The sequence below is a fragment of the Eumetopias jubatus genome, unplaced genomic scaffold (genome assembly GCF_037043125.1).
Source record: "Eumetopias jubatus isolate StellerSeaLion01/CBP00866 unplaced genomic scaffold, mEumJub1_p1.0 scaffold_8, whole genome shotgun sequence".
Lineage (NCBI taxonomy): Eukaryota > Metazoa > Chordata > Mammalia > Carnivora > Otariidae > Eumetopias > Eumetopias jubatus.
The window spans coordinates 105,109,505-105,126,853 of NW_028274814.1; the positions used below are offsets into that span (position 1 = coordinate 105,109,505).

The window sequence follows — 17,349 nt, forward strand, 5'->3', positions numbered from 1 at the left end:
AAACAACAGTAACACCACCAAATAAAGCCACAGGGAAGAGATTACTCTTCTATACTTTTATACACTATATATGTTAATCATTCTGTCTTTCATTTATTTCCTCTGATAAGACTGACTTCAGGGAAGTCGCAACAAGGCCATCTTGGCTAGAAGCTTATAACATTATACATGAGTCTGACTAATGCCCTGTTACATTGACAAAAGGGAAAGGTTTCTGGATTTTGTTTTGTTTTGTTTTTTCAATGGAAATGAGCCTCAGACTCCGTAGTGGTTGACATTCACTGAACAGTGCTGGCTGGCGGTTCAAGATCTGATGAACATGTGGTTCTTAGTAAAGAAGTTTTTTTTCTTTTTTTCCTTGGTCCACAGGTAACAAGAGAAGATAATATTTATTCCTTATAAATTTTTTTAAATAATTGCTTTCGACTCTTGTAAACAGTTTAGCTCTGTTTTGTATTGAAAAGGAGATCGAGCCATCACAGTGCTATTTCTAAAGATTTAGGACATCCCTGATTGCCTTTAAAGGACTATTTTTGGCTCCAGTTCCAGGTTAAATCATTCCTTTTTACATGATCAGAGGCAGGTTTTCAGCTTTAAGTATTGACAGACTTGAAGGAGAAACATATCGATTTGACTGTTACAATTCAAAAACTGTAAAAATGGTGGGATGGTAAAATACAAACAGTACTTGGAATTGTCAAATGTTTGCACTCGAGACTCCATGAACCATATATTTTATTTTTTTAAAAATCATATTTATATCCATTTACATAAGACACATTTAAAAAGAAATACATACACAGTAATACATAAATGCGTAGTATATTACAATAAAACATGAAAAAACAAGTGGCTCCATTTCATAAAAGCATCAGTTGTACAGAATTATGATGTGGATGATGCTTATTATTCAAATGACTGAAGCATTTTCTTACAACTGTAGTAAACTAATCAAACTTAGTATCTGACTCCCCCCAGGTCACATTTTCAGCTTAATAAGCCATTACTTGTGGTTGTGTCCTTAGAATTCAGTCTTCACAAAGGTTTTCACTGTTTGTCTTCTGAGATGGTAGTGCACTTTAGGTAGAGTAGACGGAAAAGACATCTAAAATAGTTAATGCACAGCGTTAGTCTACCCACAGCTCCCAGCCTGGGCAATGCCCCTCTGCCACTGTCGGTGATCTCCGTGCAGCCTGCCTGCGTCTGCCCTGGGAGCCTGTGCCCAGAATGTCAGCTAGGATCTGACTGAGAGTTGTAGGTAATTAACATTTGCTCTTCTCCGATTTTGTGCAGGCCAACTTAATAAGTAACAAGATTTGCTCAAGTTTGTGGAAAGCATGGCGGTAAATAGAAACAAAGATATTCACAGAAAATGTGAGCAGTACTTTTGAAAAATTTAGAGCTTGCTCATCAATAAATTTGGTTGAGTTGACCTAGTCCATGAAAGAGAGTCATATTCTAGTTCATATCTTCTAGAGCTCTTAAAAAGACACCTTTGTTTAACTGTGACAAAAACATAATGGTAATAAATGACATATTTTAAAGGATCTGGATCAGTGATGTGGCATCACTGATTCTTTCCTGTGATAATATACTTAGGAAAAGCTCACAGTTTCTCTTTCCGACACAAATGAAACAATAAATGATATGTTCTGAATTCTTTTAATAACAAAAGTGCTAATAGAAATTGGTTGTCCTAGATTAGATTATTGTAAATAAATACCTTTATCCCATTTAATGGTAAAAACTGGGAAATGTGAACTAGAATGCCATGCACAAAATACAGACTGCAAATAGTTAAAGAGTAATTCTACCCATCAGTCAGGAACTAAGAAGCAAGCACTACTCAACATATTAAATAGTCATTTGTAAATTAGTGAAGTATTCATTTCCTGGGGAAATTATCATGTAGAAGCTATTACAAACAGTATTTTGGAAAGCCTCTTATTTAGCCGAATCATTATATACTTTAGATCATGCCTAATTAGATGCCAAATTGTATACCATAATTAAATTTTTAATGTTAGGTTTTACATTCTGAAATTAAATCTCTTATCAGAAAGCTTTTTGTTTTATCAGCAGCTTCAAATAGTGACCCAAATAAGGCAGCATACCAGCTCCCATATTAGGCCCCAAAGACCAACAATAAATTGCATGGAGCTTTTTCAAGGCAATGAATAAACAGCACAAGATGAGCTGTTCCTCTGCCTATAACTGCTTCCTCTCCCCATCCCTGTGCATATATTGGGTTCTAAATATTGCTCTAAAAATTATTTTTCCAAAATATTAATTTATTATAAATGGTGAATATTTTTGTAAAACTCAGTTTTAGGTTAAAAAAGTTTCATGAGCACTTGACATTTATAATCCAGGAAACTACAGTCTTACTACCAAATCTTTTCCAGTCAAACTCCATTTTTATATGGACTTGAAAGTAGATTTCATCAGCTAAGTATTTCTCTAAATACAAATGCCTGCATCTTACGATGGTATAATCAAGGTTTTAGTCCTATTTGCCATTCTTATAATTTCACTTTGTCCCTATGCTGTAAGCCCCAGCTACTTAAAACTCATATTTGTTTTCAACAAATATAAATCACAGCGATGAAAAACAACATGCTAAAAGTTCAAAATTGTCAGTTACCCTTTTGTTTTTAATAATAAACAACCTCTAAGTCATTTTCCTGTCTCTGCTACTATTTGACTCTGTGTACCTACTAGAATCACTCTCTGCTTACTTCAGCTTCCCCTACATAAAATACTCACTTAGAAGTGTGTCATTCTGAAGATGCCAAACTGTCCTCAGTAAAATGCTATGTGCATCCATATAAAATGCTACTCAAAAGCAGGTGACGGTGGCTAGGGCTGCGACCTGCTGATGTGTAATAAGATAGTGCCAGGCTGCCAACAGCGGGACTTTACATCAATCAGAACAGGCAGATGGTGATCGGAAAGACTGGATTCAGAGCTACGATGCTAAGACTCGTCTTCTACCCTCTAGTGACCCAAAAGGGTGATCTCCCTTCTGGACTGCTAGGCCATCCCAAAGAGTATCGTGTATATTTCCTACTCTACGTAGGTTCCACTTTGGGGTGGTTTGTCTTTTGTCAGCCAAGGAAAGCTACTCACAGCAAGTCAGTGCTGCCTCCTTTGAGTGGCTTGTCAACATGAGTATGTGCGAACAGTGGAGTTGTCTAACCTCTGCAGTCTTGATGAAGCAACTGCAAACGGAGAAAAGTGCTTTAGAGGAACTTGGATGATGGAGTACAGAATCTCAGATGAGAAAGATGATCCCCTGCGTAAAGGGATCCTGAACATATTAGTAGACCTTCTTTCTCTCAGACATAGGCCACTCACATCCCTTCCCGCTAGACCAAGTTACTAATGAAAATTTATTCCAGTGTGATTCAACTGTGCTTTCGGGTTGTTTTGTAGTCCTCCTTAGATGAAGCCTGTAACAAAAGCAACTCTCCACGGTGCTTCTGTTTCTGAAGCGAAGACTGCTCCTAGAGAATTCAGAATAGTGGATTTTTTTTCCCCTCCAAGTATTAAAGAGCTTCTTCACTAATTTTAATCACATTAGATTCCTCATGAATTTTGTTAACATGTTCCATAATATTAACAAGTGAGAAGACGTGTAGATCAGAGATCACAGTTTATACTGGAACTAATTTTAAGGGCCATGAGAGCTATAACCTTGAAAAGAAATAATGACTCTGGGCAATTGTCTTAATAAAGAGAGAGGGAATTTATTTTTTTTTAATGCCTCCCAAATAGAAATAACTTTGTGACTACTATTTCAAAGTGGTCTCTCCTTCAGAATGGCTGTTTTCCTTTGTGAAGTATGTAACACAAGTCTAATGTCCACAGAAGGAAATAATACTAATTGGGAAATTACTGTTGGCTTTGTGTTTGTTTAATTCTCTTCTCATAGTTGTGCTTGTTTATTTAAGGCCTTCTGCCTTGGTCAGAGGTGAAAAGATCTGATGAGTCTGGGTTTCTAAGACAAAATATAAAACTCACAATATTCAAACATGTAGGGTGACCACAGAGTTAATTTCCATCCACTAAGGACCATTAGTCCAAATCCAACCTCTAACTAAACAAATTCTTTACTTTGAGAATAGAAGAGTAAAGAAACACAAATCATGCAGATGAGTATTGTTCTTCCTAGATGTGGACATTAGCCAAAAATTGTCCTTTTTAGGATTTTCTAAATTCTTTTGAAAAATGTGAACGAGGTGCCATGGGTTCATGCATTAGCCGTTTACAAGAGTCTGGTTTTTGATGAAAGCAAAGTAAACTTCAAGCAGAGCAAACCAACTTAAGAATTCCAGAAAGCTATGCAAGGTCAGAGAATGATACTAGCATTTGCTAAACTGGTATTTTTACTTTATAAGGAGAAATGCAAAACTACTATACCATCCGTTGTCATTTTCCTCGATTGCCCAGATGTTGTGGTTAACCTGAATCCAGCTGGTAATGTTTCCGAGGACCCAGGCATCATGCTGATTCCATGTACCTCACGGGGGGGAAACTGTCTTCTCCATGTTGACCCACGCCTGAAATTCTTGTCATCACTCTGCCAATACAGAATTATAATTTGATGTGATAACAACAAGTAAACTAGTCCAGGTACTTAAAAATGTGTGCTTAGAAACATGTAATATTGATGATTAATATTCAGTCCGTAAAGCATACATATGGAATATTGTGCTTTATTTTGAGAGTTCTATGATTCCAAAATGATAACACAGGAGATTTGCAACAGAAATGTTTTTATAAAAATGTTCCTGTGACTTCAAATCTAAGGTTTGTTATCTACAAAAGTAAACAGTTTTGAAAATCTAAAGTAAAACCCCAAAAGTTTCTCTGAAAAGAATATTAGCTGTTCTTTGTTACACTGTAAGCCAACTCATTTTACTGTATGAGATGACATATTCAGTTTAATAAATGTTAGGCAAACTGCGTTTGACTCACAGACTTGAGGAACTACTACTTGAATTTTACTTTCATGTAAAAAAGAGAAAGGGAAAAGCTATATTTGATATAGCCTGGATCATATGAGACACTACAGCCTATAGTCTATGTAAGAAACTCTAAATTTGTCATTCATCAGATTTCATCTGATATTGAATTAACTTGTAGTTTACTGAAAAACCTGTGCAGTCCGGAAACCATCCTTTTAATAAATCCACGTGCTCCTTAGATGCCACTAAAAGCATAATATAATTCTGCTTCCTGTTTTACAAGTGTAATTCTATATCATAATGATATACTGTCTTCCCTCTCTGTGCATACACAAAGTATCTCCTCAAATACAATGAACTTTCTCTAAATTCGTAAGGAATGCTATGTAACCGAGTGTCTAACTAGTAGTATTCTTTATTAAACACAAATTATTCTTTGTGTCAAATTCTAAGGAATATATTAATCATTCTATATAGATCTTATCTTCTTATATCATTAAGTTTCTTATCTAGGCAATGGCTGTCCATTCCCTGAAGTTACGGCTCAGTATGTGGGGTTGACCCTACTAGCTCAGGTGATTTCATTTTGGCTCAAATTATCATTGTTATAAATGAGTGAAATATAAGGTATTCTTCATCATAGATTGCTAATTTAATTGACATTCAGAGTCATTTTGGAAAAGAAGAAAATTTATGAAATTTATATATATATATATATATATATATATATATATATATATACAGTTTTACTAGAATTCTTATTATCCAAATCTAAATTTTGTTTAGATTAGGTAGCCATTTTACACTTTAGGAGATGTCTGCTATTCCTTTTCTCAGCTGCCAGGTTCTGCATGGTCCTACGCCTCCAAATGTTTATAAATAAAGAAAAGGAACAGAATTTCACAGTTGTGGCCTCTCTGATTTCTTGAATTTTGAAAGAGTTCTTGCATAAAGATAAATATTCTTCAGTTCTACTAAACACTACATTACATTGTAGGGATATACAACTCCTATAATGCACGAGTTAAGGACTGAAAAATAAGCAAGTTGAAGATTTAAATAATGATTCCTTTTGCTCTTTTATTGCTGTAGAAAGTTAATAGGACCTACAAGCGACAACATCAGAGGAAAAAAGTTTCCATGAGGTGAGGTTAAAAGATACCCACTTAACTGAAGTCAAAGTCTATAGAAGCACATGAGCACTTTTCAAATTCTTTTAGTGGAATCTGAACGTAATCAGCCCCAGAAACAAGTATACTCTGGTTCTGGGTTAGTTGTCTAGCTATTTTTGTTCACACTAAAATAAATAAATAAATAAATAAATAAATAAATGACAAAAGACAGGACAAAAGAGACTACAGAGTTTGAGTGATAAAATCATGTGCCATGTTTTTAACAATAAGAAAAAGATGCAGCATATTTTAAAGGCAGATAGTCACATTCCATTTAGACCTTTCTGCTTATTTTTACTCTCAGAAAGCAACACTAACTCACATAGGCTTGTATCTCTACCTAGCTCCTTTGGGTCAATCCACATTTTAAAAATATAGCAATAGGACAGATCTTTAATAATTTTTATTAAAATCCCTTTTGCAACTTTTAAGCAAGGAGAATAATTATGTTCAAAAGGATGTAGGTGTATGTAGACTATCTTTTTGATTCAACAATTAAGAATAAGGACAAAAGATTATCAAACAACTTATAAAATGAAAATCAGTTAAGTATTAACTGGGTTTTAAAAATATTATTCATTATCCTATTGGACAGGAGTATGAATTTATAGGAAGTTAGCTGAGGTCAAGAAGGTAGAGCTTATCTGTCCATAACCTCCTCTGCAAAGGAAAGCCTGGGTTTTATAAATCCAAGATCATCTGTCCTGCCCATTTGAATGTGGAATAATTGCCTCATTTTAGTATTTGCTGGGTTCATTAACAAAATTATTTTAATCAGCTTTTCTCGATAGCTAAGAAACACCTGCATTTTGCAACACAGAATTATGCATCTCTGCATTTTCGACTTCATACTCAGGATTTCTTCTTACTTCTTCCAGAAAGGGCCTGTAAAAAACTCAGAAGGCCTGTTAAAGTCCACTGCATTTATCAATGCACAGAGTTTGCCAATGCCCCTTGTATTCCTTTATCTCAGGAGGCTACTTACATGTTTATTATTTTCCAAATAATTTAAACAAGCATATATGATGCTTGGGATTCTTAACATTCCATGTGGCTTTCAAATCTTGTGACTGTCAAAATGTTTTTCATTTGTTTTTAAGGAAAACTCAGTATTGCTATCTAAAATAATGAAAAGCTTCCCCTTACTGAAAGCAGGTTTTCTCTTCATTTTAATATCCTAAAATTTCCTGTGAAGATATACTGATATTTAAGAAATAAGTGCATTCCTTATTAAAAAGCTGAACTTATCAGGATTAGTGTTATCACTGCTTATTTTAAATGTCACTCAACATAATTTTGCAGTCACAGCTCATAAAAGAGCCTGTTTCTGAATTACTTCTTTGTGTTACTAACGGCTGATATGATAATGTTTATGAATTCATAAAGGTTTTTCTAAAACCAAATGAGTCATAACACTTAATAGCTAAGAACAATACTGGGGAAAATTCTAGATTCTATCCCGGGAACAAGCATCTGATTGATTTTTGAGCACTATTCCTTGAAAGCCGTTTTACTTGTACTCTCTGAGATCCCTTGAGAATGATACAGAAGGACTTACTTCATCCAGTCGCCGTTCAGTTCCCAGAGCCAGGAGGTTATTGTATTCCCTTTCAAGAATCTGCCTTGCCTGTTGACATCAAAGTACAGTTATCATCATCAAAGTCACATTTTATTTTAAAAATCATAGACATTACATTCATTCGAGAAAACATTACAAATCCTATTTTATTTATGGGAGCTTAAGTTTTTAGTCCTCCATGTCTGCAAGCCATTGCAAGTTTTAGTTATAAATATAAAGCAGGGCAATTTTCTTTAGTCTGTGAACAATGGAGAGATAGCCTCACATACATGTCTGAGGTCAAGGGGCACTGACCTCACTCTGTTACTTTAATCCAACTGAATATTTTATATAAACTTCACAATATATATAAACAAAATAAAGTGAAGTTGACTGCCAAATTTTTATCACATCTATACGTGATCTTTATCATGTCAATGCGTGATATTCATCACATCTATTCTCAAACTTGTTCAATGATCATTATTTGGGGGAAACTTGAGATAATTAGGATTCCTATATCCTACCTCTAGATGATTTCTCAGGCCTGTGATGAAGCTTGCAGCCTTCTTTTAAGTTTTTAAGGAATTCTGATGATTTCAAATAATTATCCAGGCTGGGGAATCACTGGCATCCTCATTGTTAAGTGTCTGTCTAATTCAGACATGTAAATAGAAATGAACGCCTCTAAGAGAGGCAGAGACTGAAAGCCATCTGCCAGGGGTATTGTTTTGAGAAATCTGGCATTCAGGTGGAAGGCTGGACTACAGAATCTCTAAATCCCTTTTCCTGCTTAGTTTTATGATTTTGTTTTGGCTAGAAATCCAGTGGCTTGAAATTAAAGCCCCAGTGACACATTTCAAAGGTTGAGCTGAGCTAATAACTCTCATTAGGAATCATGAATACACAGCCAACTTTTACTTTTTCGCTAAAAGTTCAGTTTATCATTCTACAGGTTAAGACACAGTACAACTAGAGCATAAAGGGCTCGCCTGGGTGTTCTGGGTTGGAATCTGTAGTAATAAAGCTAAGCTGCTGTAGTCAAAGTTCTCATCCAGGGCTATAAGTGAGCCATGCACACCACTTTCAAGAATATTGTTTGCATATTCTCGAAGTCCAATTGCTTGTATCCAGCGAATAACTCGATCATTGCTCCACACCAACACATCTAGGAAAAGAGGCGCATCATTTTAGGCTGCAGTATTTTGCATGAAAAACAAACCTACTGGCTGAAATGAGCCACAGGTGTCTGGCCAAGTCAGCATTTATGCCGATTTCTTCATCCACTCGCTGATGCACCTGGCCCCCTTGTGTTGCATGTATTTACCGTTCTCATAACTCACCTATGCTACTTTTAGCCCAGAAAAAAAAGTTGTCAATTTGAAGAGTGTTTGTTATCACTGAAAAGCACTTCCATAACACAGAACACGATGTCTCAAAGTGTTTCCTGTTTTCATTCTAGAGCTCTAGGGGTCTGTCTGAAGTGCAGTGATTTTATCACCAGATGGGGACATTTCTCCTTTGTGTCTTGATACACAGCTCTTCAGTAAAGATGGCAAAATGAGAGGCTAATATGGTTCTTCATCATTGTTTTTTTTACCACTGGTTAGATATTGAATATAGACTAGAGAGACTTTAATTTTTAACCTGAAGCAATAAATCCAAGAACAGAACAGTAAGATAGAACAGTGATTCCATAGTTGGCTCCTTACCCCACTACTTTGTCAATTCATTATTTTTCAATCACATACTAATGCAAAAATCAAGCAAAGTCACAAGTGGGGGGCGGAGAGTATTTATATATTGTTTAAGTTTTTCAAAAGCATTACTCATTTGTCCTAATGCATTCATTTATAATCAAGTTAGGTTTGTGCACACCATTAAAGCAAGAGAGTGATACCTCTGCCGCACAGGGGCCCCTTATGTCATGTTCTCAGTCACTGTCCTCACGTCAACAGTAACCAATATTCTAACTATCCTTAACACAGATTAGTTCTGCTTTTGAGGTTTGTTTTTTAGCTTTTTATAAATGAAACTGTACAATACGTACTTTTGTGTCTGTGTCTTTCACTCAATATGGGATTCATCTGTGCTATGGAAAACAGAAGTCTTGTTTATTTGCATCATTACTTAGTACCCCCTTGTATGATTATGCCACAGTTGATCCATTCTACTGTTGCTGGACGTTTGGCTAGATTCCACTGTGGGTTATTAAGGATAGCGCTGCTTTGAATAACCATATATATGTTAAATAAATTCCACTCTCACAATTTAAACCTCCAATGGCAATGTATAAAAATCTGCATCTTTACCAATACTCTGTATTTTTCATATGTTTTGTTTCATTTCATTGTTTTTAGCCATTATGGTAAATTTGTTGTTGTTATGGATTGAGTTGTGTCCTCCCAATATTCGTATGTTGAAGTCCTGATCCCCCACTACCTCAGAGTGCTACCTTACTTAGAGAGAAGTTCTTTATTGAAGTAATCTAGTTAAAATAAGGTTATTAGGGTGGGCCCCAAACCAATATAATGATTTCCTTCTGAAAAGGGGAAAGTTGGAAATAAGATATGCAATGCACACAAGGAAAACAATATGAAGATCAAGGCAGAGATCAGGGTGATGTGGTTAAAAGTCAAGAAACATCAAGATTGACAGAAAACCACCAGAAAGTAGGGGAGAGGCATGGAACTGATTCTTCCTGACAGCCCTTAAAAGGAACCAACCCTGCTGACACCTTCATCCAGCCTCCAGAACTGTGAGACAATATATTTCTGTTATTTTCCAGAAAAAGTATAAAGAATACTTGGGGAAATATAGTAGCTTTATCTATTGAAACGTTAAAATTGCCTTTATTTTTAAAGAGTATTTTTAAGTTCACAGCAAAATTGAGCAGAAAGTACAGTGTTCCCATATAGCCCCTGCCCCCATAGATACACAGCCTTCCTGACTATAAAATCCCTCACCAGAGTGCTATATTTGTTACGTTAGACAAACCTGCATTGACACAGATCCACAGTTAACATTAAGGTTCACTCTTGGTGGTGTACACTCTACAGGTTTGGACAAATGTATAATGATACATATTCATCATTATAGCATCATACAGAATAGTTTCACTGCCCTAAAAATCCCCTGTACAACATTTATTTATCCCTCCCTCTCCAACTCAGTAGGCAACCACTGATCAATTCTTCCTGTGTCCAGAATTTTACCTCTTCCAGAATGCCGTATAGTTGGAATCATATGGTGTGATTCTTACAGTATAATCATACAGTACTTTTCTTTCAGTTAGCAGTATGCATTTATGGTCCCTCCATGTCTTTTCATGGTTTGGTTGTTCATTTCTTTTTAGCCATATTGAATTTTTATATACAGACCCTGATAAATTCACATATTAATTTGAATTATATGGCATATCATTAGATTACTTGGATTTTCTATATATTTTTTCCAATCCTTATGTTTTTTTTTAGTTAATGAGGAACATGTGAAGAAAGACTCATAATGCCCACTTCCCACAGTCATTACCGTTCCCTGTTCCAGCCAAAGCAGAATGAATTTCTTTAGGGAGAAGGATGTTTATTGTCTCCCTCACACTTATGGGTCTTTCTTTCCCCATGTCTTCAACAAGGCAAAAGACATTCTTAATGATCTTTACTACATACAGAAATTTTTTATTCTACAGAGAAATTCTTTACTAGATAGAGAAATGTTATAGTGTATACACACACACACACATATTCATTCAGTGGGGTCTCCCTGGGTCATTCCTAAAGGGTATATTTTCCTTTGAGTTTTCATTAGCTTGTTCTATTGAGGTGTTAAATCTCAGAAAATGGGATATAAGTTGGTTAGTATTATATTTTGGTTAAATTAATCAACTGCTGTTGATAACAACAGATCGATTCAAACTACTGGTTGCACTAAACTTGCACTTCAAAAATTGCGCAGGTATGTATGGCTGACAGCATCTGTTCTCCAATTGCTTTCACTAACGGCAATATTTTTAAAAAGTAATGCTACAACGGTTTCCTCAAAAAATAACAAAACCTGTCCAGTTTGCACGAAGTGGATCAATAAGTAGGAAGTGCTTGTTCTTTTCTAGAGATGGGCTTATATTATGACATTTGTATTTACTGTGTTTCTGCAAATATAGACAAGACATTTGCATTTACCATATTTCTGCAAATATATCTTCATTAAAATTCCATTGCCACACCTGTAGCTCAGAGTACTCAAATTTATAAAATTATAAATAGAAAATAATCCATTTATTTATAGGGTGAAGGTAAATAAAGCACTAATCTAAACTTTATTCCTTCTGAACAGCAATATACTTTTTTTTCATTTTGTAAATCAGATCCCTTTCTATAAATCTGTTTTCAAGAAAAATTTATGCCCTGACTTTAAAGCTTTTGTAAGGATCTTCTTGACCTCAACAATAAATGGCTAGACATCAGTGTTGACTGTTTCCTAGCAACAAATTAAATGTTAGTACATTCTTGATATTCACATGGTCCCTTCATTTCAGAAAGCTATTTATTAAGGTCAAGGTTAATTAACACTTCAGATAATAACAGAGACCCTTTGTCAGCGTCAAGAATTATTCCTGCAAATGTCATTGCGTCAGCTACAGGAAACAGGGGCTTTTTATCTTTTTATGATCTCACTCACAGCCACCTATCATATGGAGTGGTCTGTGTACAATCAGAGTAAATCACAGCAGTTTTTCTCAGGGCTATGTTCTAACCAGTAGCTGCCAAATACTAATATAATATTTGGTGTAGGGCCAAATGGGTAATTTCTCCTTCTCTTTTACATCTGCCTATATACGAAGGATTCCATGCAGTGAGACCAAGGATAATAAAATCTAATTGGAAAAAATACTTCAGAAAGAAAACTAGAAAGTGGTATCCCATGGGTAAAATCTATTTGTGTGCTAAAACATCTTTTGTTAGGTCAAGCATAGACTTCTTTCTAATGTCTTTCTTTGATCAACTTGTTCCCAAATTTCAACTCAACTGAATGACAATGTACTGAAAACAACTTGCAATTTCCTGGGGCCCCAAAATAAAGTGAAATCAAACAACTCAACTTTGATAATGGAAAAACACTTTCTTGCTCCTAAGTAATGAGTCAAATGAACTGTTACAAGAAATCCATTGTGTGTCTATCTACTCTCCAATGAACCACATATGGAAAAATATATTAACCAATCACCTTCACGTGCATTCAAACCCATTCTACTAGAACTAATGTGCTGTTCCCTAAACTGCCAAAGATAAAAGTAATTTCTTTTTTTTTAAAGATTTTATTTATTTATTTGAGAGAAAGAATGAGAGAGAGAGAGCACATGAGAGGGGAGAGGGTCAGAGGGAGAAGCAGACTCCCTGCCGAGCAGGGAGCCCGATGCGGGACTCGATCCCGGGACTCCAGGATCATGACCTGAGCCGAAGGCAGTCGCTTAACCAGCTGAGCCACCCAGGCACTCTGATAAAAGTAATTTCTGACATTGTTTATCACAAATGAAAATGACAGAAGTCTAAGATAATCCTAAAGAATAAAACAACGTTAAACTTGAATAGGAAGGAAAGGGTAACATAACATGCAGCACATACTATTTTCATATTTAAAGTGAGCCCCCCAAAAAAGTGAGACCCAAAAGAAGTGAAGATGAAAACAGAGACTCATGCCTAACTGTAAACAATTAATGTAAAAACACCTATTGAATTTGATGAAATGCTCCCATATATCAACTCCTGGGGAAGAGTAAATGGAAACATTGCTTGTATCCAAAATCTTCCACAAAAAATTTGGTGATATTTCCCTTAATGAGAGACTTTTTACTTTAAAAAAATATAAATGGACTTAAGTGGACTGATGATTTTTACTGAAAAAGACCCATAAATACTTATACCCAACAATTAAATTTTCTTTCAACAATAGTAATAAAAGCAAAGTGGTGTCTAATAAATATAGGATCTAACATGTTCTTTTAAACAATTCTTTCCCCTGTATATTAAGGTACTTCTCAACATTTAGAGAATTAATTATTAAATACAATACTTTTCTAATCTGTAATAGGGAGTGTCTTTTCTTATTCAAATCAAACCTTTTTGTACACACAATAGTTGCAGCAATTAGCAATGCTTTTAAATAATTTCTTTGACTTACCAATTAGAGCTAAAATTATTAATGGATTAATCTCATTTATAGAGGGGAAATTTCTGTGTAACTTCTATATAAAATCCCTATATGATTTCTGTAACTATAGTACACAAGTAAAATTTCTAAGCACTGAAATAAAATTCAAATGATATAAACCAAAGATGAACTGCTATAAATAAATTATATACCATGTTTCTCTGTTGAATATGAGAATGTTCTATTAAAAGTTTGACAAAAATGTCTACCTGAAGGTATCTCCAGGACAAACAATGTATAATTAATAGGTTCAGAGGAATAAATCTTAATTTATTCATTTGTTCATGATCATTTGTTCATGATTCATTTGTTCATTAGGGGGTCAATGCAATTTTTAAAAAAAAAAATCAAGAATATGTCCTAGATGGGATAGTCACCTTATAAAGTGATGATATCTTTTTCATGTTTATATTTAATGTTTCATAAAAGCAGTAAAAAAGAAATAATGATGACAGAATTCTAAATAGTGGCCTAAACAGTTATGCTACTTAGTGACATTGTAACATATACAGCATTTGGGATTCATAAAAGTGAAAACTAAAAACCCCAGGAAAAAAGGCATTTGATATGAAAGAAAGACATACTACCTTTTATTTCATGTTGGCTTGCTTCCCGTCTTCTTTCTAGTTCTTTTCTGTCATAATTCAACCTCTTTAAGCACATAATTCCATATTGTAAACTTGTTCTGTTATTTTTTTTTTAAAAGAAGAAAACACATTGAATTTACTCAGCAGATAATAAATGTTCTTTGATTAAGCATACTCAACACTATGCACTACTTCTTAGGGCAACAGAATAATAAATTACATTTGCAATTAACTCCTTTAGTACTGGTGGGAAACAAACTACAGTTATTTGAAGCACACGAGGTTTCTAAAGAGTAAAAATACTAATTTCAAAATAAGAAAACCACAGTCTTGAAAATAACTATGGATTATGTTGTTCTTCCATATGTCTTTGTCTTCCATCAAGCTATTTTGGCATTATTTGCAGACAAATGAACACTTTACTCATTTGGAAAGAATTTAAAACCACTATTATGATGAGAGGAAGGAATTTATAAAAAATGAATACTTTCTTCTTAAGCTGATGAGAAAAAAATATAAACACATGAATAAGTTAAAGTAAGACAGAGAACCACATACCAAAATGAATAGCTACCACCTTTCAGTGATACAGAGTATGTGAAAGAAATAAGTCAGCAGATAATGAAATTCTGTGTGGAAAGGATATTGTGGAAGAGCAGAAAACTGATCAGATCCTTAAAGGTCAGGTAGCAGAGAAAGGGTTATTAAAGAAAATGGAGCACCATGAACACAGGGTCGCCAATGAAATTTTAAATGTGTGGTGATAATGAGACATACTGTACAGAGTTGGAAATCCATGCCAGGAAGTAAGGAGGAATATGATTACATATGGAGAATGGGGTAACATTAAGGAAAGCCTCATTCGGCATAAGCGTGGAATACATCTAGGTGACAGAGAATTATTTGGATGGTTTTCACAGCAAAAAGAATTGATCATAAATGGTTTCTTGTTTCGGTGTAAGAAGACTAACTTGGCAGGAAAACCGGAGATGGGGAGAATAGGCAAATCTAAGGATAGGGAAATCAATTAAGGGGTCAATGCTGTGAAAATAAAGGGCACAAAAAAGACAACTGCCATGATCATAAAAAGAAAATCCAGACAGTAGAGATGTACAGAGAGAAGAAAGAAGACAGGGTGATATTAGATATAAAAGATGTGAAAGAGTACAATAGGAAAAAAGAATTTCTAGGCTTCAAGAGTAAAGAGCATTGTTATTAGCAATTTCTTGTTTAGAAATACACAGAAATTTCGACACACACACTGGCCAGGTTACACCCAAGCATTGGAAGCATTTCTAAGCCTTGCATGTTAATAAGGACAATGCTGAGTTACAATATTTCAGAATCAGAAGAAATGGGAAAAAAGTCAGTGTTATGGGCTGAATTACATTCCCTCAAATTCAAATGTTCAGCCCTAACCCTCAGTATTTCAGAATATGACTATATTTGAAGATAGGGTTTTTAAAAAGGTAATTTAAAATATAGCCCTTAAGGTGGGTACTATTCCAGTCTCACTGGTAGGTGTCCTCATAAGAAGAGGAATTTTGGGGGCACCTGGAGGGCTCGGTCAGAGAAGCGTGTGACTCTTGATCTTGGGGTTGTGAGTCTGAGCCCCACGTTCGGTGTAGAGATTTCTTAAAATAAATACATAATAAAAAAAAAAAGAAGGGGAAATTTGGACATGCTGGGAAGAGAAAACCGGGGAAATGCACACACAGAGGAAAGATCATGTAAGGACACAAGAAGAAATCAGCCATCTGCAAGCCAAGAAGAAACTAATCATTCTTACACCTTGATCTTGAACTTCTAGATTCCAGAATTGTGAGCAAATCAATTTCTGTTATTTAAGCCACCCAGTCTGTGGTATTTTCTTATGGCAGCCCCAGCAAACTAATATAGTGGAAAAACAGATAATACAGATGTAATAATAGTCATAGGTATTAGGTAGCTTGAGGTTAAACCAATGGCTCTTGGCTCATTTCTGCCAAGTTTTTATACATAATATAAAATTGTACTATTAAGATACATATTATTACATCAATGTCTATCAGATGGAAAACTGGGCCATAAAACGACAGTGGGATGCACTATGCAGTCAGTACTACCTGCTTTAAGTCAGAACTAAGTATAGCATAAAGGTGAAGTTTGTGTATTTCCCTGAACCAAGAGAACCCTGTTTCAGTAATTTTTATTAAAAAAAATCATTGTAACAATCATTTTTACTATAATGTAAAACAATTAAAAACCTAGTGAAGAATGGGAAACAGGCACAAATATATCATCAAAAGATTCTAGTATTCGAAAATCTAATACAACCACGTAAAATTTGAGTTCAGTGAACAGTGAGTTCATTGCCTAATAATGTGTATACGATAGGGTAATTGAGAGTCACACAAAGCTGTTCTTTCTACTGAATAGAAATCATTCAGCCTACTTAAACACAAATCATTCACCAATCTACACTTATCTGAACTAGAAAAGTACGTGTTCAACAGAGCAAATACTATTCTTCCATCATGTAATAATATCAAAACATAGGAAAACATCTAAAGTCTACTTTTATCCAAGCTAAATGTCTTTAATTTATTCAACTTTTCAGGATGCCTGGGTGGCTCAGTCAGTTGGGCATCCGACTCTTGGTTTCAGCCATGGTCTCAGGGTCATGGTCTTGGGGTCATAGTCTCAGGGTCGTGGGATTGAGCCCCGCATCCAGCTCCATGCTGGGAGTCAAGCCTGCTTAAGATTCTCTCTTCCTCTCCCTCTGCCCCTCCCCCTAGCTTGCATGGGTGCTCACTTGCTTGCTCGCTCTCCCTCTCTCAAAATAAAAAAATAAATTTTTAAAAATTCAACTTTTT

The 17,349-nt window shown here is 35.1% G+C and overlaps 1 protein-coding gene across 9 annotated transcripts in view; it reads right to left on the reverse strand.

The window, feature by feature from the left end:
• Positions 1-1,079: 1,079 nt before the first annotated feature.
• Positions 1,080-17,349, reverse strand: part of PPFIA2 (PPFI scaffold protein A2) — a 462,519-nt gene continuing 446,249 nt past the window's right edge. For 7 of the 9 annotated variants that reach the window (XM_088025651.1, XM_028105431.2, XM_088025650.1 and 4 more), the window contains 5 exons: positions 14,495-14,592; positions 8,693-8,868; positions 7,701-7,769; positions 4,423-4,582; positions 3,163-3,221 (listed from right to left, as the gene is read on the reverse strand). In XM_088025651.1, the coding sequence (XP_087881777.1) occupies positions 3,163-3,221; positions 4,423-4,582; positions 7,701-7,769; positions 8,693-8,868; positions 14,495-14,592 (562 nt within the window). Of the gene's footprint in view, positions 1,106-3,162; positions 3,222-4,422; positions 4,583-7,700; positions 7,770-8,692; positions 8,869-14,494; positions 14,593-17,349 lie in introns of those variants that run through there. The other 2 variants (XM_088025652.1, XM_028105432.1) reach the window with 1 other exon arrangement.